At 41.1% G+C, this 24,728-nt stretch overlaps 1 protein-coding gene across 5 annotated transcripts in view; it reads left to right on the forward strand.

Moving 5' to 3' along the window:
- Window positions 1-24,728, forward strand: part of rtn1a (reticulon 1a) — a 185,906-nt gene that overhangs the window by 143,641 nt on the left and 17,537 nt on the right. For all 5 annotated transcript variants that reach the window (XM_078562280.1, XM_078562282.1, XM_078562281.1 and 2 more), the window contains 2 exons: window positions 13,036-13,243; window positions 17,925-18,063. In XM_078562280.1, the coding sequence (XP_078418406.1) occupies window positions 13,036-13,243; window positions 17,925-18,063 (347 nt within the window). The remainder of the gene's footprint in view (window positions 1-13,035; window positions 13,244-17,924; window positions 18,064-24,728) is intronic.

Genomic DNA, 24,728 nt, shown 5'->3' on the forward strand with positions numbered 1-24,728 from the left:
CCTTCTGGAGCCCTGCCAGTGCCATTCATAAATTGACCTCTAAGTGATGCAAAAGATGGCAGGGCGAATACTAGAAATTTGCAGGGTGAATGTTGTAAGTTGCATATCGGTTACATTGCCCTAGTTGATGGTACTGGGCTCAGGACCTACTGCAGAACTGAACACATACTACAGGCAATATTAAGAGAGTGCTGAACTGTGGAAGATGTTTTGTTCTGGATAAGTTGTTGAATCAATGCTTGCCTGTTCTACTACTACACGTACACCTTCAAGGTGCCATGGCACTATTCAAAGAAGCACCGGGAGAATCCCGGTGCCTGACTAACATGGCTTCTGCTAACCCGCATCACTAAAACCGATTAACTGCTGTTTTTGGGATCTTATTATGTAGAAATTGTTGCCATTTTTGTCTTTAAAGCAGATGCTACAGTTAAAAATAATTTATTGTACTTGAAATTGTTATGAGACGTTCCTAAGATCGGCAATAATTAATGTGGTATGTTTTCTTTAAAATATTTTTAAAATATTTCTTCAAAATAGAAATGGTAAAGCTAGTTTATTTCTGTCAGCGAAATATTGTGCTTTGCACGAATGTTGTTAGTGTTGTGGAACAAAACACTCGTACCAGCCTTCGTACCCAAGCATCAAACATTTTAAATGTTTATTATTTATTATTGTTATTTATTATTATTTAAGCAAATAATAGGTTGAGTGTGGCCAAGCTTAATTCACATAAAACTCTTAAAGCTGACAGGGAAAGGAAACTCTCATTCCATCGGCCTGTGTTTCTAGGTCTCACCAGAAAGAGGGTATGATGCTGTTAACCATTGTCCCACCCAATACCCCATCATTAAGCTATTATTCAATTATCCCTTAGCAGATTCTATAATCATAAATATACAAGAGATGCTTGTAATACAGGAAATGCTCTCTGGCAATTCTACTGGTAATTCTAAACCTAATGTTTCTTGGTTAAGTTAAATATTTATGTGGCAGTGGTAGTTAAACAGTTCAGTTTGTGATATTAAATGTGGTGTAGCAGGTGGTATTTCTCTCCCAAATGGATCGCAGACCTCGAAGGAGGCACTGTTGAAGTATCTTGTCTCCTAACAAGACGAAGAAGAGTTATAAAAAGTAATGTTAAAAATAAAAATATCTGAACAAACTGCCAGAAATCACTTATTGATGCTTAAGTTCAAACTTTCTGCAAGACAGTTCCTGGATCCAAAAATATGCATTTGTAGAGTTTTAAAGCACAGAAAGAGGTGATTTGTCCCATTGTATCTATGCCGGCTCTATGAAAGAGCTATCGATTTACTTCCACTCCCCCATTCTTTCCAGATAGCGCTGTAAAATTTTCCTTAAATCTAAGAATGGATTGATGTCGATGTTGGCTTTGAACATGTATGTTAATTGTTTGTATGATTACTGGAATCTATATAACAAAGACAAACTGGATAAAGATATTAGTTACAATGTACGGATTCATTATAAATACCTCGAGGTAATTGTCACAAAGTTAATTCAGACTGAATTAATTTCAAGTAAGCAACAGAGGTCTTAATGAGCAAGCATCATAGATTTATATGTATGTAGGAATAATGGCCACAGTACTTACCTCTCACCTTTTTCCCCCTTCTCTTCCCCAGATGGGACAGATGGAATGTATCAGATGTACTTCAGTCAAGGCTGCCATATGCTCAAACCTGGTGGGCCAAGCCATTAGCTTGGCATGGCTGAAGCCCTGGTACATTGAGAAATAGGGGAAGGGAACAGAGCTGCAGCAGAAGCCCTAAGAGAAATGGACACCTCTTGGCTGTGCTAAGAGTAAATTGAGGCAGAAGGGCCACAATTGCCCTCTCATTTCCAAGGGTAGCTCGGGTATGTGTTTATTGCAGGCACAGACACAGTGCTCAAGTTTCACCTATTTGTGGAAGACTTTGAGATGCAAATGCAGCATTTGAGTTGTGGAGACAGTTCTCTGCCCATTTTCCTTTCTATAGCACCTACGCATTGAATATTACCCAGGTACTATAGTGAGGAATATCAGTTTCAAAGAAAAGTAGGATTTAGGTTGACAACTGACATTCTTCACAAAGTGAATTTCCTTTTAAGGTGGCAAGAAGAGACTTTGCATTTGTGTAATAAGAGTTGGTAACATTGTTGAAGGGAGTGTCAGATCATTAGAGTCAACAGGGAAAACTCCTTTGTTTGAATTTGATAAGGTTGTTGCCTGCTGTCTTACTAGGTGAGAGACCTTACATGGGGAAGAAAACATAAAGAAAATGGAGCATGAAATAAACATGCATTGTGTCTATTTGACTCTCAGCTGAAATTTAAGGATTCTATGAAAGTATTTCAGTTCAGCAAAATACCAGGGATAGAATGAGAGAAAGGCATCTTTATAATATAGCTTTATCTGATAAGTATTTATATATTCAGATGTTTATTTACGAGTCAACCCGAAAGAATATGTAAAGAAAGTTGCCTGCTGGTCGTGATCTGCAGTTTCACCCACCTGCCCAAGTGTCTTGACAATTATTAGATTTGGGGAAGAATCTTCTGAATTATCACTGGGTGTGATAAAACTGGAGTAGGATCACCTTTCAACTGTTATGATTGAAGACATTGGTAAATGGTGCAATAGCAACAAAAGACATTCCCATTAAATCTGTATTGTATCGAGAAAAATCACAGTCTCAACGCTGAATCCAGTAAATAATCTGTCCTCATTTCTCGGAGTATGGATATTCTAAGGCAGGATGTCTTTGAGATGTCTGTAGGATTTGATTAAAAGCACAACCTTTGTTAAATATACAGATTGGTTGGGCATCTTTGATTTATTTAATAAAATAATTTGGATGTTGGCTGTTTAGAACAGAACCAAACAAGTCCTGTGGTTGCTGAAAGGTTTGCATCAGAACATAAAGCTAAATTAAAATGATCAAGTAGATGCCTTCATGGTTGTACTTTCATTCCAGTCTTGAATAATTATGGTTTAGATATTGTACCTTGTGGCAAGGAAACAGAAGCTGGTTCATTTGTCACATTTCTCTAAGAAGAGCTGTAGATGTTGCAAAAAAAAATTACAATAATTTTTTCAAAGCATTTTCCCTGACAAATGAAAATCAGGGATAATTGCAAAAAATAAACTAAATACCACTTTGAAATATTTGTGTCAGTGAAAATCATTAGCCAGGTGTCAAAGTGACATCATTGCATATCCAGATGTCTTTCTGCATGAAGGGCATAGCATTCACTGTGTATTTTAAGCAGCTTCAGTGAGAAGAGTCAAGTATTTTATTGCATTATATAATCTGACAGTAAACAATAAATTATAGCTATACTCAGGCACATTCATTATGTAGTTCATATCTTTCTTATCTTTGTTTTGGGCATTACACAAACTACATGTTTTTGGAGCAGCTGGAGTTGCACTCAGTGTTCCTTAAAGTGCATTTCACCAGTGGAATATTCTCACTTTGTTTCAGTTTAGTACATGTAGGAGATGCACTTTTAGTGTGGTATGGTTGGGACTGGGTTGCATCCTAACCCTTCTACACACCAGGGAGTGATCTGTATCACAGTCAGTGCTTTGCTAGCTGCATGTGCTGAAAATACTGTTCAGGGAGTCATGTCTAGTGATGATCGGATCTAGTTGGTGCATTATGGATGTCTCCAGGACACCTTGTGGTATGGTTTGCTCTGGAAGATGGTATTAGTTACACATAGCTTGTGGTAGCAGCAAAGCCCAAGTAGTCTCTCCATTTTCATTTAACTTCCCCAGGAAATGGTGCCCAAGGCAGGAGGGCCATGCCTCATTGTCCGCGGTCACTCTTGCACTGAAATCCCCCAACAAGTAAAGATGTTCTGATTTAGGGATTCTGCTAATGGCAGTGTCAAGCTCATCTTGGAACTTGTCTTTCATCTCTGTAGTGGAGCACAGCATTGGAGCATAGATACCCTTGGTTTTTTTCTTTCAAGCAGAAATGCTGTCCTTGTATGAACATCAGCCATACTGTCTCCCCAGATAAAAACCAACAGTTCCACAACTTGTTTGAACAGGAGCTTTCCAGCATTCCCACACAAAGTGTAGAAGCAGAATGGAACATACTTTGAGACACCATCTACAACACTGCACTCTCAACATATGGGAAGCAAGAGTGGTAAAATTTTGACTGATTCGAGGTTAACATCACTGTTGCTGAAGCCAGGCAGTTTGCTCTCATTAATTATGAAAGAGTTCTGAGCAAGAAGACACTGAATGCACTAAGAGTCACTCAAAGTAAAGTCCAACAGACTGCTAGGCGGTGCGCCAATGGCAACTGATTACAACTTTGCCAGAATATCCAGATGTTCTTCGATACACGGAATGCTAGGAGCAAGTATGAAAGAATCAAAAAGGCAACAGGTCCATCAGCTAGAAAGCAGTTCCATCGAAAACAAAGGCAATGGAGGTCATCACCGACTGCAATAAACAGTTGGAGAGATAGGTGGAACACTACCCTGAATTGTACTCTAGGGAGAATACTGTCACCGAGGAAGCTCTAGACATCATAGAAAGCCTGCCTGTCATGGCAGAACCAGATATCAAACCCACAGTGGAGGAGCTTGACGAAGCTATTGACTCGCTTGCCATGGGCAAGGTTCCAGATGCTGATGCTATACCGCCTGATCTCATCCAAACACAAGAAACTGACACTTCTGGAGCATCTGCACAAACTTCTCTGACTCTGTTGGAGGGAGGGGGCAGTGCCCAAGTTATGCATGATGCAAAGATTGTGACTCTGTATGAGAACAGGCATGACTACAGTGATTGTAATAACTATCGAGGCATCTCCCTGCTGAGCATCGTGGGAAAAGTATTTGCCTGTGTTGACCTTGTCAGACTGCAGATCCTGGCTGAATGCAACTACCCTGAATCACAGTGTGGTTTCAGAACTGGAAGATCTACAACTGACATGTCCAGCAGCTGCAAGAGAAATGCCATGAACACAGGAGGCCACTATATATTGCCTTCGTCAATCTCATCAAGGCATTGGACCATGTGAGCAGAGGCAGTCTATCTAAGCTGCTGGAGAAAATTCACTTGGTGTGAGCTTCTCTTTCCATGACAACATGATGGGGACAGGCCAACATTAGAACCCTCCAAGATATACTGTGGGGTCAAACAGGGTTGTGTCCTGGCACCGAAACTCTTAGGCACATTCTTCTCTTTGCGACCGTCATTTGCCTTCAGGTCATCTACAAGGGCGTCTGCTTACATACCAGAACTGACAGAAAGCTGTTCAGCGTTTCTCACCTGAAATCCAAGACAAAGGTCCACCATGTCCTACATACACAGAAACATACATTGAAAATAGGAGCAGGAGGAGGCCATTTGGCCTTTCGAGCCTGCGCCACCGTTCATCATGATCATGGCTGATCATCCAACTCAATAGCCTGCTCCCACTTTCTTCCCATATCCTTTGATCCCTTTCACCCCAAGAGCTATATCTAACTCCTTCTTGAAAACATACAATGTTTTAGCCTCAACTACTTTATGTGGTAGCGAATTCCACAGGCTCACCACTCTCTGGGTGAAGAAATTTCTCCTCATCTCAGTCCTAAATGGTCTACCCCATATCCTCAGACTGACCCCTGGTTCTGGACTCCCCCACCATCGGGAACATCCTTCCTGCATCTACCCTGTCTAGTCCTGTTAGAATTTTATAGGTTTCTATGAGATCCCCCCTCATTCTTCTGAACTCCAGCGAATGTAATCCTAACCGACTCAATCTCGCTTTAAATGTCAGTCCTGCCCCAGGAATCAGTCGGGTAAACCTTCGCTGCACTCCATCTATAGCAAGAACATCCTTCAGAGAGCTGTTCTACGCTGACAATGCTGCACCAACGTTCCATGCCAAGGAAGACCTTCAGTGCAAATGGACAGGCTATCCCACATCTATAAAGAGTTTGGTTTAACCATCACCATCAGAAATGTAAATGTCATGGTCCAGGATGTTGCCATACTGCCATCTATCTGTATTGACGATGTGACGTTGGAGGTTGTTGATAGCTTCACATATCTAGGCTCCACAATCACCAGCAATCTGTCACTTGATGCTGAAATCAAGATACGCATTGCAAAAGCTGCAGCTGTTATGTCCAAGCTGAGTAAGAGGGTGTGGAACCTGACTGAGAACACTAAACTGAGGGTCTACCAAGCCTATATCCTCAGCACACTGCTCTACAGTGGTGAGACCTGGACAACATGTGCTATGCAGGTAAAAAGGCTAAACTGTTCCCACTTTCACTGTCTCAGGCATATCCTTGGCATCTCTTGACAGGACACGGTCACCAACTCAGGGGTCCTGGAGGATGCTAATTTCATTGGCATACATTCATTGCAAAGCCAATGACATCTGCGCGGGCTTGGTCACCTTCATCAGACTGATAACAGCAGTATACCTAAAGACCTTCTATACAATAACCTAGCCACTGGGTTATGACCTTCTAGGTGTCCATATCTCTGCTACATGGACACCTGCAAGTAAGATATGTTGATGATGGACACTGACAACTGAAAGACAGTGGCTGACAGCCGTAACCTCAGGAGGCTGACTGTTAGGAAGGGCTTTGGAAGAGGCAAGCAGAAATGAAAAGCTCAGCTGGCCAAGAAGAGGGCCCAGAGATAACAGAGGCCAGTGAATTGTGCACATTTCTCAGCCCACTGTCTTCCACTGCAGCAAATGCAGCAGAGACTGTCATGCCAGAGTGGGGCTCCTAAGCCACTCCAGGCGATGCTGAACACCAAGTTGACCACCATGGTGCAAACTATCGTCTTACAAGACAGAAGACTGTCACTGTCAGTTGGGCTAGATTAACCAAAGGATGCCCTTTGAGCAGTAAAAACCACAGTAAAATCTTTTGAAATGGCAATTTAATGTTTGACTATAGACGAGTTATATTTAACAACTGGAATAAGACAGCTGAGTTTTATGTTTCTTCAAATTTAATAATGCTGTCATTTTAGGAATACAACCACTGTGGTACAACATTACACCAAGGGTTTGACAGGGTTAAACTCTTACAATATTGTGCAGAATTTTATTCTCCTTCCTCCTTTACTTTCACCAGTATTCGGTACTTCATTTCTCTCCTGAAAAGATTAACCTTCCAGGATGCTGTCATGAGTGCAAACTCCTGTAGGAATTCTGAAAACATTTCCCTGGACTGCTTTGATTGACAGGACACCTGTTGTAGCTTAGAAAGAAAAAAGCCATCTGGTTTCTCCGTTTCAGTAGACTCAATTGTTTACATTTCCCAGGCTTTGTTATTATAGCTGAGCCTGTTGCAAAAGCTTGGTTGAGTTTCAAAAGGTCCAGAACTATTTATCTCAGCAGGAGGCTGCATTCACATTTTGACAAACAGTTTAAGAGGTTATTAAACTGTCTTTGATGTTGTTAGTGAAATAGACGTTTCACTTGAGATTGAATGGGTTTTATATTGAGTTTTTTTTCAGTACAAAGTGTGTTTTATTAGATTTAAGTTTTTTCTAACGTCCATTTCAAAGACATCCTGCCCATAGTGGATACTGGATGAGTGGTTATGGGGGATATGAAGATCACGGAAGGGCATAGGGTATGGTGTGGGATGTGGGGTGAGGGTTTGAGGGCCTAACATTCACTCTTACAACTAGGCCAATGTTTCAGTAAACAGAGGTGGGCATTCTAGTCTGCTGGCCTAACCATTTGTCCGCCTTCGTTGCTGCCTTAGGTCTGTCTCCAGAGGTGACGGGTCTAACTCTATCCCGTCCTTGCCTCCCTAGAAGGAAAATATGGCATGTGGGGGGGGCCCTTTTTAAAGGAGACCGGTCTGCCAGGTCGACTCGACCTTATCCCCTCCTCCATGAAAATATGCCCAGCATGTTTGTTCACTAATCATCATGGTGTCCATTTTGCTTAAAGGAGAATAATTAATAGGTAAAATTGCTGACAAAATACACCAGCCAAAATACATCAGCCTGTTTATGGCATTTTTTTTAAAAAAAAAAGGTATTAGAAGGAAGGATAATGGATAATTGTACTAACAGTAGCAGATTTTCTTTAGCTATGTTATGGTCCTTTGAGAAATTTATCAGGACATGTTACATATGAGGATAAAGATATGGAATGAGCTAAATAGATTTGCATCAGTTATCACTTCTCTGCAGTGGTCCCAGGAGTTCGGACCTAAATTGCTTTAATAGAAGTTAATGCTACAATTCAGCTGTTTAAATCTGATAGGACTGTGGGCTTGATTCAATTTCTCCAGAGTGCCAAAAAAATTGGGTGGGGTTGAATGTTGTATTTGAGCTACTGCCTCATGCATTCATTGAAGTTGATGTCTCTTGTAGTGAAACTGTTGGAAAGCATCATGTAGGAAGTGTTTTATAATCAAATAGAAAGTTATTGGGGCTGCCCAATATGGGTTTAGAAAATGTAGTTCCTACCTCGGTGGCCTGATTAAGGTCTTTGAGAATGTGACCAAAAGCGTGGGTAATGGTACTGTTGTTGATGCTGTATACCTTGGTTTCCATAATACAATTGATAAAGTACCATGTAGGAGGCTATTGGATGAATTTAGATCTTATGGGGAATTAGGCAGATATGCTGAATAGGTAATTGGTTAAGGTGTTGTATGTAGAGGATTGTCATTAATGGAAGTGGAACTGAATGGGGCATGGTTGAGTGGAGTTTCAAAAGGCTCCATGTTTGGGCTGTTGCTGCTTCATGTTTTCATCAATTATTTAGGTTAGGAAATAAATGGAACCATTCTTAAATTCACAGCTGGCACAATTACGTTTAGAGATCAATAATTTTTAAAAAGTTAACAGGTTGTAGGGCGCTCTGAACAAATTAAGGGAATGGGCCCATTTCTGGCAGATGCCCTTTAATACAGATAACACAGCATCATTGTTTTGGGTTAGATATACAAGAGTGCCCTTAATGGATCAAGAAAAAGTTCTTGGAGTAATTGTTGACTTCTTAATAACTAGGGTCAAGTGAGGTAGCTGAAGGGGAAACAACCAAAGTTTTTAGTAGTTTAGCTAGTGAAATAGAGTTTAATACAAAACACCGTGTAAATTATACAAGTATACGTCCGCACATGAAATGCAACATGCAGTTGTGGTCCCTGAACCGTCCTTTGGATGACAAATTAAACCGAGGCCCCATCTATTCTGTTACATCTGTTCAATGTAACAGATCCCATGGCACCATTTAAGGAAAAGAGGGATTTTCTCCAGCATCCTGACCCTCATCCTACAGCATGTAGACAAATGATCTGGTCATTATCTTGTTGTTGTGCGACCGTGTTCTCTGCAAATTGGCTACCCTGTTTCCTATAACATAAGTGATTATATTTCAAAAGCACTTAAATGGCTGTGGAACGTACTGATGTCATAAGAGGTACTATCTAAATGAAAGTTTTTCTCTCACTCTCTCTCTCATAATAACCAGAATGGTACCTAATTTAAATGCTCTTAGATATGAGGGTGGGCTCCAAAATTTTATGGGGAAAAATTTTAGAGGAATGTGACAGCAGTTTTTAATCAGATCATTATTATCTCAATATGTACATTTGGTGATTATGAGGCATTTCGGCTTGGTAACATTTATCAGATTAATGCAGACTGATTTAATTCAATTTGTAAGGCTCAGAATTCAATTTGTTACTCATTCGTAATACATTATCTTTATTTCAGTTCTTTCCTTTCCGCCACTCATTAATTTTAATTATGAACCTCTGAATTCAAGAGTACACTGGTTAACCTAATTTTCTCTCAGCATTATGTTGTGCCAAAAGTTAATTGCTCAGTGTAAAATGTAGTAGCATCTTGTCTTCAAATTTTACCCAATAACATGGTATAGTAAAATTGTTAGAATCATTTTCTTTCGATTCGTTTAATTTCATCAATTATTTTGTTATCCACATCTTCCCCGATATCTCTTATAGCTTCACCCACCTCTTGAAAAGGTTGGCAATGTATGTATTTGCTATGATTTCCCACTTGGTAAACTCATAATCAATGGTCAGTTGCAGTAGCAAATACAGATATTGATTTAGGGCCTAATTAATCCCACATGGTCATCTTGCAATTTCTTCCCCTTTTCTTGGAATACCTGTGGCCTGAACAATGAAGTAATGTGTACATCAGTTGTAATGCCAGAGTTTTTAACCTATTCACGTGCTTTCCAGAGAAAGAATGGATATTTAGTGCTTAGTGCCCAGCAACCTTAAGAAAGAAGGATTGCAAACACTTGGAGAAAAAGCATAAGCTTCTGCGGCTGATATTACAATCCTAGCAATAGGTACATATATAAAATGTTGTTTTCTTAGGTGAATTAAGAAATTATGAGTTTATAAAATATTATTGTAATATTTTATGAATACTGAATTATGCTGTGATTGAAGTAAAAGCAGAAAATGTTAAAAGTTCACATCAGGTTAGTCAGTAAGTGTTCACAGAAAAGATAGGTTATGCTATTTTGGGTGCCACATTTCATCAGAACTAAAGACCAGCAGGCATTTTAATAAGGTTGTAAAACAAAATAGAGTGAAAGTGGGTGAGGGCAGAGATGAGGAATATGAACACATCTACCAATCATAGGGAGGAAATTAATTATTTAAAATGACTGGGAAACTGCTTTATAGAAGGCTGTTAGATGATTTTTGGTGTTTTGAAGGAATTGTCCGACAAGACCAAAACAAAATCTGGTAAGTATTCTACTTCTTGCCATTTTTATTTGCAACTCCTTTTGTTTTCCATATTATATATACAAATTATGACTTTCATATACTTCCATGAACATTCAAGATCAAGTATAGGAGAAAATCTGGTACTAGTGCTAAGCACTTTTAACAAAAAAGTGGGGGTCAGGCTCTAGAGTGAAAGCCTGAGATCGCAAGCTAGGCTAGACCGCATGGATCATCGACTCATTTCTCCTGAGAAAAAACTCTGCAACTTCCCTTCCTTCTGTCACCCCTCTCTTGATTTCTCTCTGGCTTATTAGATTCTTTGGGAAATAGGCTCTAATATTCCTTCCTTTCACTATTCCAAACTAATTTCAGAAAGACGGTTTAATGTTCCACGGTTCAGTTCTGAATATTTACATTCTACAACATGGCATATCTAGCAGCTTAGGACCTATCATGCCAACTTTAATGATCTGAGACATTACACATAAATAAATATAAGTTGTTGTTTGTATCCATATCTTACATGCCTCACAATAATATATTTCTGTATCAAAACAGATTTGTATATGTCTCTGTATAATTTAGAACCGTAGATATCAAAATCATTCTGAACTTTCTTAAATGGAGCAATGTTCTTTTAAAGGTAAGGATGTTTAAAGCTGCACAATATTCCAAATATGGTCTTAATCAAGTTATATTGGGTTAAGATAATTTAGTTGGACTAAATGCCTTTGAGATCCACCTCATTACCCTCGTTGATAACATTGTCATGTTGTTTGGAGTATCAGTGCATAAGAACATAACATAAGAACTAGGAGCAGGAGTAGGCAATTCAGCCCCTCGAGCCTGCCCCGCCATTCAATACGATCATGGCTGATCTCATTTTGGCCTCAACTCCAATTTCCCGCCCTCTCCCCATAACCTTTCAACCCATTACTAATTAAAAATCTGTCTATCTCCTCCTTAAATTTATTCAGCATCCCGGCATCCGCTGCACTCTGAGGTAGTGAATTCCACAGATTCACGATCCTTTGAGAAAAGTAACTCCTCCTCATCTCTGATTTAAATCTACCACCCCTTAGCCTGAAACTATGGCCTCTCATTCTAGAATGCCCCACAAGGGGAAACATCCACTCCACGTCTACTTTGTCTATCCCCTTTAGCATCTTATATACCTCAATTAGATCTCCTCTCATCCTTCTAAACTCGAGCGAGTATAGGCCTAAACTGCTCAATCTCTCCTCATAAAACAAGCCCCGCATCTCTGGAATCAATCTAGTGAACCTCCTCACAATAATAATAACACCCAAATATTATTCATTTTATACATTTCCTAATGACCACCTAATACAATGTTTATAGTTTTCCCTTTTTAAAAGTAACCTACCTTTCCTTACACCATGTGATCAGTTCATCTGTATCCTTTTAAGGTGATCAAATTCCTTTGTACTCCTTATATTTGCATATTGCAATTTTTAAAAAATACTCGAGAACAGGGTAATGAACAATGGATCTAGAACAGCTGCCTATGGGACTGCACAATTGGCTATTGCCTACACGAAGTCTTCAATCCGGCTAACTATTTTCTATTAGTTCAATGAACAATGATCTTCCTTACTTGGAGAACTTAATCAAATGTCATCAGCAGTAATGCTGCTTCTCTTTTCAGTACTTGCTAATCATGTCTTTGTTAGCAATAAACCACTTAAAGAAGGCAGTTATTTTCCTATTTTTAAGTACTAATTGCAACGCAGTATTGGAATTTGAATTTGAATTACTCATACTTAATAATAAAATTACTAGCTAGTTATTTCTGTTTGCAAACCCATTAAAATCATCTTGTTAGGATCATTTCATGTTGATGATGGTCCAGTTTATTGGTCCATTTTTTACAGGGAGTTTACATATTTTCATAGGACATGATTTAATTCACAGTACTCACTATAATTCATATTCATAATAGGCCTTTAAAGGATTCTCATCTCTAAACATTTCAGTCGTGCAACAAGGAGACATCAAATTTTCGAAGTGTTTTTTTTCGATTTTAAACTTCTGATATCTTTCACAGTAATAATCTGTAGTGTGGACAGTAAAAAGTTACATTTTCTGGTGATGTTTTCTTCATACATTGAGTGAAATCTGCTGCTTGGAATGGGAATGAGGATAAGAAGATAAACAAATCAGGCCAAAGGGGCATGCGGAAGACTTGACTATACTCAACCCCATTTTGTTTTATATTCCAGGTACACATTATTATTCACAATAATTGATCTTGAATTAGATTTATCTTATTCTCTCTTCTTTCTTCCACAGTTATTGATCTTCTGTATTGGCATGACATCAAGCAGACAGGAATTGTCTTTGGAAGTGTGCTGCTCCTGCTGTTTTCACTGACCCAATTCAGCGTTGTGAGTGTCATAGCCTACCTGGCACTCGCAGCACTCTCGGCTACAATCAGCTTCAGAATTTATAAATCAGTGCTACAGGCTGTGCAGAAGACTGATGAAGGACATCCCTTTAAGTAAGTACACAGTTCCTTCTTCTTTTCCCTCAATAATGTTGTAACCTGTAATTCTTTTGTTGTGTCAAATGATAACACTCCCTTCATCATTCACAAATTTTAGATCTGAAACTTATCAGGATATTAACATAAGGATAGTCATAATAAAATAATACTTGCATATCTGTAATGTCTTTAACATAAAAGAGTTTCGCACAATATAATTAATTTCTGAAGAATAGCAACCGCTGTCTCGTGAAACACAGCAGCAATTTTTTCATGTGTGATATCTTACAAACAGCCTGAATGCTGACCAGTTAATGTGTTTTACATGTTTTTGGCTGCGAGTGATGTGAAGCAGCCTGTGTTCTTATGTAGCAGGACCTGGACAATATTCAGGCTTGGGATGATAAGTGGCAAGTAACATTCACGTCGCACAAGTGCCAGGCAATGACCATCTCCAACAAGAGAGAATCCAACCATTGCCCCTTGGCATCCAATGGCATTACCGTCACTGAATCCCCCACTATCAACATGGTCAGGGTTACCATTGACCAGAAAATGAACTGGACCAGCCATATAAAAACTGTGCCTACAAGAGTAGGTCAGAGACTAGGAATTCGATGGCAAGTAACTCAGTTCCTGACTCCCCAAAGCCTGTCCACCATCTACAAGACTCAGATCAGGAGCGTGATGGAATACTCTCCATTTGCTGGATGTTTGCAGTTCCAATAGCACTCAGGAAGCTCGACACCATCAAGGACAAAACAGTCCACTTGATTGGCACCCCATCCACCACCTTAAACATTCACTCCCTCCACTACCGATGCACAGTGGCAGCAGTATGTACCATCTACAAGATGCACTGCAGCAACTCACCAAGGCTCCTTCAGCAGCACCTTCCAAACCCACTACTTCTGCCACCTTGAAGGACAAGGGCAGCAGATGCATGAAAACACCACCATCTGCAAGTTCCCCCCCAAGCCACACAACATCCTGACTTGGAACAATATCACTATTTCTTCACTGCCGCTGGGTCAAAATCCTGGAACTCCTTTCCTAACAGCACTGTGGGTGTGTGTACATGGATTGCAGCAGCTCAAGAAGGTGGCCAACACCGCCTTCTCAAGGGCAACTAGGGATGGGCTATAAATTCTATCCTAGCCAGCGATGCCCACAACCCGTGAAAGAATTATAAAAAGGACACCCAGCGATTTGCCTATACACCGGTCAAACAAAAACTACAATTTAACCTCTCAACTGAAGAACAACAGTTTTGACAATGCAGCATTCCTTGACAATTGCACTGGAATGCCATCCCAGATTATGCACTCAAGCAATCTTAAAATTTCATTTAAAAACTTGTCTACAGGCTCAGCTTTCTTGGTATATAATTTGATGATGCTTGAGTATAGTCCAGCAGTATGAATGGTGTTGGGATGCATATACTGAAATATAGTCAAAGACTGTTTGAAATAGTGTGTCCCTAGTTCCACTGGTTAGCATTGAAACAAAGGAAGATTTGTGGCACAAAAGCAGGCTATTCAGTCCATCCCACCTGTTCAGGCTGAAAAAGCCACCCAGTCAAATCACACTTTCCAGCTTTTGGTCCATATTCCTGTAGGTTACAGCATATTCAAGTGTTCTTTTTAAATGCAATGAGGGTTTTAGGCAGTGAGTTCCAGAATCCCACCTTCTTAACCTTCTCTAACCCTTCCACCAATTACTTCAAATCTATGCTCCTTGGTTATTGACCTCTCTGCTAATGGAAATAGATCCTTCCTATCCACTCTATCTAGGCCCCTCATAATTTTACACACCTCAATTAAATCTCCCTTCAGCATCCTCTATTCCAAAGAAAACAGCCCCAACCTATCCATTCTTTCTTCATAGTTAATATAATATTTTCAGTTCCTGGCAACATCCTCTTCTGTACTCTATTGTGATCACGTCCTTTCTGTACTAGAGACCAGAAATGTACTCATTACTCCAGCTGTGGTCTAACAAGTATTTTTGTACAGTTCTAGCATTACCTCCTTGCTGCTATACTCTCAGCCTTGGCTAATGAAGGAAAGTATTCCATATATGCCTTCTAGTTCACCCTACCCAACTGTCCTGCTATCTTCAGGGATCTGTAGACATACACTCCAAAGTCTCTCTGTTCTTCTTTAATTTTCAGTAATACTATTCAGTATTCCTATCATTTATACCACTTTGCCTTGTTTGGCCTCCCAAATGCGTTACCTCACATTTCTCCGGATTTTCCATTTGTCAGTTTTCTGCCCACCTGATCAGTATGTTGAAATCTTCCTGTAGTTGACAGCTTTCTTCCTCTCTATTAACCATCTGTAATTTTAATTTTGGGAGGAGGAGAAGTTCCAGGTTACTCTTAGTTACTCAGCTCTGTCTTGAGGAGTCGGCAGTGGCTCAGCAGATATCAGTCTTGTGTCTGAGTCAGGAGGTTTAGGGTTCAACCCCCACTCCAGGATTTGCGCATCGGCCTTGATTTTTGTGCTTATGTACTGAGGAAGTGCTGCACTGTTGGGGGTGTGAAGTTAAACAAGAAACCCCCATCTGTTCTCTCACGTAGATGTAAAAGGTCCCATGCCACTACTTTGAAGAAGAGCAGGGGAGTTATCTCTGGTGCCCTGACCAATATTTATCCCTCAATCAACATCACAAAATAGATTATCTATTTATTATCACATTGCTGCTTGTGGGAGCTTGCTGTGTGTAAATTGGCTGCTGCGTTTCCTGCATTACAACTGTGACTACACTTCAAAGGTACTTCATTGGCTGTAAAGCGCTTTGGGATGCCCTGTGGTTGTGAAAGGTGGTTTATAAATGCAAGTTGTTTTCTTCATACGAAACAACATGCAATTGGGTAAATTGTGTCCAATCTTTGAAAGATGCTGCAACAGGAGACAATTTTGTTTTTATTTGCCATACCCTGTGTGAATACATTGGGTGACATTTTCAATTTATAACCATCTGTTTTACAGTGAAAAATGGGTGCTAGGCCCCTGAATCTTGGGTGAGGTGTAAACGTTTATAAAGGTGCAAAACCTTGAATATGTATAGACAGGAGAAATAAGTAGAAATTTATGGAATTTGTGACTGAAATTTACTATGGTGTGATGCTCTTTGCTGGCACAGCTCTGCGTGTTGAAAGTTTGATCTTGCAAAACTGAAGAGTAAGAAGAGTAAACAGGATTGATAAATCTAGTTGGTTGGATAGAGAGCAACAACAACAACTTGTATTTATAAAGCACCTTTAATGTAATAAAACACCTCAAGGTGCTACATGGGCATGATAAAACATAATATGACACCAAGATACACAAAGAGATATTAGTGCAAAAGCAAAATATTGTAGATGCTGAAAAGCTGAAATGAAAACAGAAAACGCTGGAATCACTCAGAGCAGGTGAGGCAGCATCTGTGGAGAGAGAAACAGAGGTAACAGTTCTGATGTAAAGTTATTGATCTGAAACATTAACTCTATTTTTCTCTCTCTCTCCACAAGTGCTCCCTGACCTGCTGTGTGTTTCCATCATTTTTTTTTGTTTTAAGGAAATGTTAGAGCAGATGACAAAAAGCTTGGTCGTAGAGGTAGCTTTTAAGGAGTGCCTTAAAGGCAGAAAGCGAGTTGGAGAGGTTTAGAGAGGGAATTCCAGAGCTTAAGGCCCATGCTACCAATGATGTGCAGTTAAAATCAGGGATGTCCAAGAGGCCAGAATTAGATGAGCACAGATACCTGAGAGGGTTTTTGGACTGGAGGAGATTACAAAGACAAGAAGGGATAAATCTACGTAGAGATTTGAAAACATGAATGATAATTTTAATAGCAAAGCATTGCTTAACTGGGAGCCAGTGTAGATCAGTGAGCACCAAGGTGATGGGTGAATGAGACCTGGTTTTGAGTAGGGACATAGGCAGCAGCATTTTGAATGCTATCAAGTTTACGGATGGCAGAGCATGGCAGATGGCCAGGTGTGCATTAGAATAGTCAAGCCTAAAGATTACAACCTTGGTGAGGATTTCAGCAGCAGATGATAAGGCAGGGTGGAGGTTGGGCAATGTTATAGAGATGAAAATAGGTGGTCTTAGTAATGGCGTGGATGTGAGATTGGAAGGTTGCCTCGGTGTCAAGGTTGCGAAGAATCTGGCACAGCCTCAAAGTTGTTAGGGAGAGAGAGGTGGCCAGGCAACAGAGTTTGTGGCACTGAAAGCTGGGAGATCAGATTGCTGCCTTACCTTTTGTTTGGGAACTAGTCTGGTGAGGTTTGGGTGGCATGCAGCTGGAGAAAACAAAATTGATGTAAAATAAGTACAGTACCTTTTACTGATTGGTAGTTGAAAAAATAATATACTATAATTACTTCAATTTAAAACTACATGAATCATTCTTTTAGATTTTAGATTTGATGCTTTTTACACTACCTAATCTTTGTATCATTTGTGAATGGTACATAAACATTGATTCAATTTACATAATATGAATGGTCAACTGATGATGCAGGACATTGCTGCTTTGATGAGTTACAAAATGTAGTAGATTATACCGTGATTTAAAGGGGTTAATTACGAGGACAGGTTGTATAAACATGGCTTGTTATGCCCTTGAGTCTTCTAGCAAAGCACTCAAACCCCAAATTTGTTGTCCTTTTTCTGTTTAAATTATAATTCTTTGTATTGACAGATCTTACTTGGATATGGACGCTACCCTCTCTGAAGAGCAGATTCAAAAGTATGCCGATTCTGCGCTGGTGTATGTAAACAGTACTGTCAAAGAGCTGCGACGACTGTTTCTTGTGCAGGATCTTGTGGATTCTCTGAAAGTAAGAGCATCCAAGTCATTTTATTTTTATGCCTTAAAGGTGAAGGGCTATTTATTGATTTTTCCTTGAGGTTTTAGTCTGTTAGGAAACTTAATACTGCCTTCCTTTGCCATCATGAAGAATCACCAGCAATGACTTATCTTGTCACTCCCACACCTATACCCCTCATGTCCCCCAATACCTGTCGTATTTCCTTCTCAATTGTAAGGTCAGGACTGAACCAAAGGCTGTACACTGCTTAATCTGGTCACAAAACATTTTATCACACAGTGTACCATATTTGCAGAGCTCAGCTAAAGTGCATAAGATTATGATGAAACTTTTGAATTTTTCATATTGCAGGGTCTCCCTTCTGAAGAGCCAGTGGGGAACGCGTCCTCCGCCAACTCAGAGTGTCCCGCGGCCATTTCACGCTCTAATGAAGAGCTGCAGGCGGGACTTCCTCCCATTCTGATTGGCCAGCAGCTCTCCAGTCCCTGCAGTGACAAAAGCTGCAGTGGACAGAAGAGGAAGTGTGCCAACATGCCTGAGACTAAGTCCCAGCACCAGAGGCCAAAGTCAGTTTAAGGGATCCCAGGGCAGGGATGGTAAGATTGACCTGGACAGGGTGCGAAGGGGTCACTTAGGGTGTCAGTGTGGGTGGGGGGGTGGGGGGAAGAAGGAAGGCCTGGACGCCACCAGACCTTAAGGGACCTTAAACTCAATTTCAGAAGGGGGCTTCTAATGGAGGTCCCCCACCCTCCCCAACTTCCCACCAGAGATCTAAGTCCGCTGATTTTCAGGCTTCCCCCACACAAGGTAAATCCTCCTGGCAGCATAGAAATTGAGGCTGGGTGGGAAATGGCCCTTAAGTGACCAATAACTGACCACTTAAAGGCTTCATTTGGGGAAAGGGTGGACCTCCGGTCTGAGGCCTTGCCCGCCCCAGTGTGAAACCACTGCAAGGTCAGGGTGGGTGGGAACCCAGAAGGAATCATGTTCCTTCAATTTCACGCTCCCCCCGCGTGCCCCCCTCCCATGGGAAACTCACTGGGGGGGGGAGTATGAAATTCTGGCCTTTATACGGATTTCACTTATTTCCTATAATAAAATGTCATTATCTTGCATATTTCATCTCTACTTACCCCACAATGCCTCTCAAATTCATTGATAATTGTTTTGTAATCCTGTTTCTCTGCTTCTGTCCGCTTAAAAGGACGGGAAACATTTTCTGTTGCTTCCCCAGTCAGGGAGCAAATCTCAATTTCCTTATCCTTTTCACTTAGTTGATAGCTTTTTTGTATTATTCAAATTTTTGAATAAATCTAACTGGCTCGATAGACCACTAGATATTAAAGATATCAAGGGGTACGGGGATAGTGCAGGAAAATGGCATTGGTGTAGAAGATCAGTCATGAACTAGTTGAATGGCAGAGCAGGCTCGAGGGGCCGAATGGCCTACTCCTGCTCCTATTTCCTATGTGTTCCTATGGCTCTCAAGTTATTATCAAAAGTACTTAATTGAAATGTTAACATTTGTCATGTTGTCTAATTTTGTTGTCTTCTCTTAAACATGAGTAGCTTTTACGGTTTACTGTTAGGTTCCAGTTTGGTCTGTGTTATGATTCATGGCCAACACTTCCATAAGTAAGCCTATGAACCGAAATAAGACCTTACCTTTAAAGTTACCTGGCATTTTGTGTCCTGGTGGAACAACGGGCAGGATTTTCGGGTCGTCGGGCAGGTGTGGCGGGCAGGCCCGGGAGCGGCTGGGAAATGGTGCGCCGCCCGCGATCGGCCCCTGACTGCAATTTCACACTGGCTGGCCAATTAACAGCCAGCCAGTGTGAAACATGCGCTGAGAAGCTCAACGCTGCCGGGGTGGGGGGGGGGGGGGTGGGGTGCGCAAGGAATGCGAGCGCAAATGTCTGCGAATGCGCAGGGGTGCGCGCACTGAAAGCTCCCTGAAGGCAGGGGGCTGCCTCAGGGAGCTGAAGAAGTTTAAAATCAGAAATAAAGCTTTTGAGAATGTGAGAAAAATGTCCCCACATAGGACACACGCACATGAACAAGGACATAGTAAAAACGCTGTCAAAGCATTTTTATTTTTAAAAATTAATGTTGGGAACCTCATCCCACCCGTGGATGAGGTTTCCTAAAAAATCCAAAGGCCACCTGGCCGATTCGCCCACCTGCCCACTGTAAGGTTGGATGAGCAGCGAAAAATAGCTTTAAATCAATTGATTAACGGCCTTAATAGACTTCTTAATTGTCGGTGGGCACGCTGCTGACTCTCGAGTGTGCCTACCGGCTGAAATATCACGCGAGTGCACGATGACGTCGGGATGCTCACCCAATGCCTGCCCACAGGAGGTAAATTCTTGCCCATTGTTACAGGATGTTACTTGTGAATTCCTCTGTCCTTTGTGTCACTTCAAAAGACAAATAATACCAGTAATGTCAAACATTTTTCGTAGCAGACCTCTAGTTGACTTATTTGTGGGTAGTGAGTATTATATTTGATACAGAAGCCTAAGGCCAGTTCTCAGTCCAGTTACAAAAGCAAAATGCTGCGGATGCTGGAAATCTGAAACAATAACAGAAAATGTTGAAAATACTCAGCAGGTCTGACAGCATGTGGGAGAGAGGAATAGAATTAACGGGCAGGATTTTACATGGGCTTTGGGATCCCGACATCAGGATGAAGTGAGCGTCCCAGGCCCAGACGTGCCAGCAGTGGGACCTGTTCAGCAATTTTCCCAGAGGCAGCCTCCTACTTGGCCGCCTCCAGGTTTGCCATCCAATTAAGGCAGGTCTAGAGCTTAGATCGTGGTGGAGGCATGTCAGGGATGGAGAGGGTGAAGAGGTAAGTAAACAACATAAATACCAGAGAGACTGTGCAGGCTGGCCTCTTCGGATAGCCCAATCGGACTGCAAGTTAACATTCCCTGCCTGCAGCCTCCTCTTTGTGCCAGGCCTGAAGAATCAACCATAATAGAATCCTTTAAATATTTAAATTGATTGCCTGGTAACTTCCCAGTGACGGGACTGCGTCGGAGAAATGTCCTGACGTGGCACCTCACTATTTTTGGGTCCTCGTTTCGGGATCGGGAAAATCCTGCCCGATGTTTCAGGCCAATGACATTTCATGAGAACTTGTAATGAAAGGTTACAGTTGAGTTAAACGACAAACCAGTTTGGTGGAATTTCCTGTGGGAGCATATTTGGGAAGATATGGTCAAAATTCCTCAAAAGTGAGTATAAACAAGCAGAAGAAGTGTACACAATCGGGGCCTGATGAAAGTGTGAACTTGTGTCATATATTCCTTTTTATAAATATGGAAATCAAAGCTTCAAGTCATCATTCATGCACATTGAGCGCAGAATGTTTAAGATGGAACCATAGCAGCATTTCAATCTTTAATATGATTTATACTGATATCCTAAAAATACATCCAAAGGCACACAAATTACAGTGTAAGTATCAAGGAGGATAAATTATAAGCTTACTCTCAAAATAGCAGTAGCATTTCTGCAGCCCCTAAAATTCTGAGCTTTGTTTTACACCTGTTTTCAACCAGCAAAATTGTGGAAAATTCAGCAAAGCTGAGCATCCGATAATAAAGCGTACTGGTTATTTATAGTCCTCGCTTAAGGTTGTGGTTGCGTTGCTGAAAAGTGCAACATTAAGTGAAGCAACATTAAATGAATCAGATTTCCCCATTAAAACTATTGTAAAAGCTGTAGTTAGGTTTTGTTGGACCTTTTTCATTAGAAAAAAAACATTATACTTTGTAAGTTGAAATACTTTACATTGTTAAATTCCTACATTGGTAAACGAAAAAACTTTTAAAATAAAATAAATTTTAAAATATAAAATAAATACGTTAACTTTCTACTTGGCTTCTGCTTGCTGCCTCTCCTACTTGCAGCCGATCCAGTTCGCCCCACATCCCATTCCCTGACCCTGATGGTCCCTATGGACCCTTCCTCTTGTTTTGCTCCCTCACACTGCCAACTCTCCAGTTTGCAGTCTCTGCCACTTGCTGACTTTCCTGGTTGCTGTGGACCCTTCCTCTTGCTGAACCTCCTGCTCCCTGCTTTCCTGCTTCCCACTCTTTAACCCTCCCTGTGAGCGGGGGGCTCTGGACATGAGCAACGAGTGGGAGCAGCTTCGACTTGCAGGTAAGCTGCAAGCTGGAGAGTCGGCAAGAGGGCGAGTCGGGGAGCAGCAGAGACCACGAGCTGGAGGGTCAACAGCGAGAGGGAGAGTCAAGGGAGCAGCAGAGGAAGGGCCTGCCATGAACTGAAGGATCAGCTGCAAGAAGGAGGGTCAGGTGGTGGCAGAGGCCATGAACTGGAGGATTTACGATGAGATCGAGTGTCAGGGAGCGGCAGAAGCCACTCCAAAATGGCGTTGATCGGGTTACATGACCCTAGATCAGACCTGGCGCAAAACAACTTTAAAATAAAGCCCACAACGCTAATGCAAATATGGATACAGACCCCATTAACTGACCAACATTAAAGCGGAATGACTTATAACAGAGCAACTTAAAATAAGCACTGCATTAAAGTGCAGTCTGTGAGTCAGAGACTATCTACATGAACAATGTTGACTGTTTTCACAATGTTTATTCACAAAGACCGGACAATGACAGACTGTACTGTTTGACATGCACTATCTGTTAGGGGCATTTCACACATCCTTTTGACAGATGGTTTAAAGTATCTTGATTTGATTTCAGTTGAGCCTCGATCGATCAGGACAAAAAGCCTCCTTGATTGTACCATGAGGAATAATTACTATAATCCACTGACCTTTAATGGTTTAGCATTCATAATGTTTACGTTGAGAATACATTTTTACTTTATTCCCATTTGAAATGCCCAACTATTCCATCCGTGTCTTTTGTTTTGTTTTAAAATAAAAGCACGCCAGAGCATATTAGGAGCATTGACCAAAAGCCAGGTCCAAGAAGTGGGTTTCAACAGGGATCTTAAAGGATGAAAGAGAGAGGGGAAGAGGGGGTTAGGTAGAGAATTGTGCTAGGCCTAGGTGACTAAAAGCACAAGATGGGCAAAAAAGGAGGGGATGTACAAGAGGCTAAAGTCAGAAAAAAGAAAGGAGAACCAGAAATGGTGATGTGTAGGGCTGGATGTGGTTACAGTCTGATTGAGAGAGTTGAGGCCACAAAGCAATTTAAAAACGGGGAAGAGAATTTTAATTTTGAGACTTTGGAGGACCAGGTACCAACAAGGACAAAGTGTTGACAAGTGAACAGATGATGCAAAACAGGATACAATCAGTAGAAATTTAGATGAGCTGAAGTTTATGGAGGTTGGAGGGTGGATGGCTGGCAAGGAGAACATTAGAATTGTCGAGTCTAAAGGTGACAAAGGCATGGATGAGAGTTTCAGTGACAGTGGAGTTGAGATAGGGATGGAGGCAGGCAAGTTATGGAGGTGAAATTAGATATTCTTTGTGAGAGTGAGGAATGGGATTGGGAGCTATTCTTGGGATTAAATAGGACGCTTGGACTACAAGCAGGTTCTACCAGCGAAGAAAGCTGAAGAGGGGATTAGAGTTGGTGGCAAGGCTGTAATATTTGTGATGAGCTAAAGATGATTGATTCATTCTACTAGATGGTAGAGGATATTACAGCCCATCTTAGACCGGATGTCAGGCAAGCAGTCCAACAACACAAAGGCAGTGAAGGAAGTGAAGAAGTAGAACTGGGGAAGTGATGTGAGGGCTGGAAGAGAATCTATTGTTGGAGATAAGGATTGAACCATATGAAGGCAGTTTTATTGTGCTGGACCATGGAGGAGAGGCATTTGTAAAAGATGGTTGACCATCTCAAAGGCTGCATAATGGTCGAGAAGGACAAGGAGGGTTAATACATCTTGGTTACAATCATGGTTGTTTGTGACTTTAGTTAGGGCTGATTCAATGCTGTGAGAGGGTCGGAAGTCAACATAGCCCTGTAACTTGATTGGAGAGATTCAAATGGGGAGTTAGAATAAATTTGGGTACAGAATTATTTCAAGGACTTTGGAAAGGAAAGATAGGTTGGATATGGAATACTAGTTTGTAAGGGAAGAGAGATCAGGGGTGTTTTTTTGAGGAAGGGGTGGGGATAGTAGTTTTGAAAGATAGGGGAACAATAATTAGGAAAGGTAAGTATTTGCAATGTAAACTAGTATGGGGGCCAGGAAAAGAAGTTGGGTGATCAACATTTTAGTAGGATTGGGGGGTCAAAGGAACAGGAAGTGACTCTCTGGATGAGTGGAGTGGAGATAACAAGGGGGAGAGACAGGAATGTAGAGGAAGGTAAGAGTCCAAGGTCAGGGCAGCAGGGGCCTAGAGAGAAAATTTGATTGGTGGACAAGGGGAATGGGGATAGTGTGCCAAGTCAGTTAAACTACTGATATTTCCATTTTGCTAACTTCCATCTTGCTATCAACACTTTCATAAGTACCTCGTACTTGGTGTTAGGTGAGGACTGAGGACACAGAGAAGAGAGATTTAGGGAGGTGGTAGATAGAGGAGAAAAGAGTTGGGGTTATCTGTCATCTCCCGGGTGATCCTAAAGTAATGGGTAGTTTTAGCAGTCTTTGAGGGAAAAGTGTTTGAAGATTTATTTTCTCAATCTACAGAGGAAGCAAAGTTGTGCATTATTTTA

This window comes from Cetorhinus maximus, chromosome 18 (genome assembly GCF_964194155.1).
Source record: "Cetorhinus maximus chromosome 18, sCetMax3.hap1.1, whole genome shotgun sequence".
NCBI lineage: Eukaryota > Metazoa > Chordata > Chondrichthyes > Lamniformes > Cetorhinidae > Cetorhinus > Cetorhinus maximus.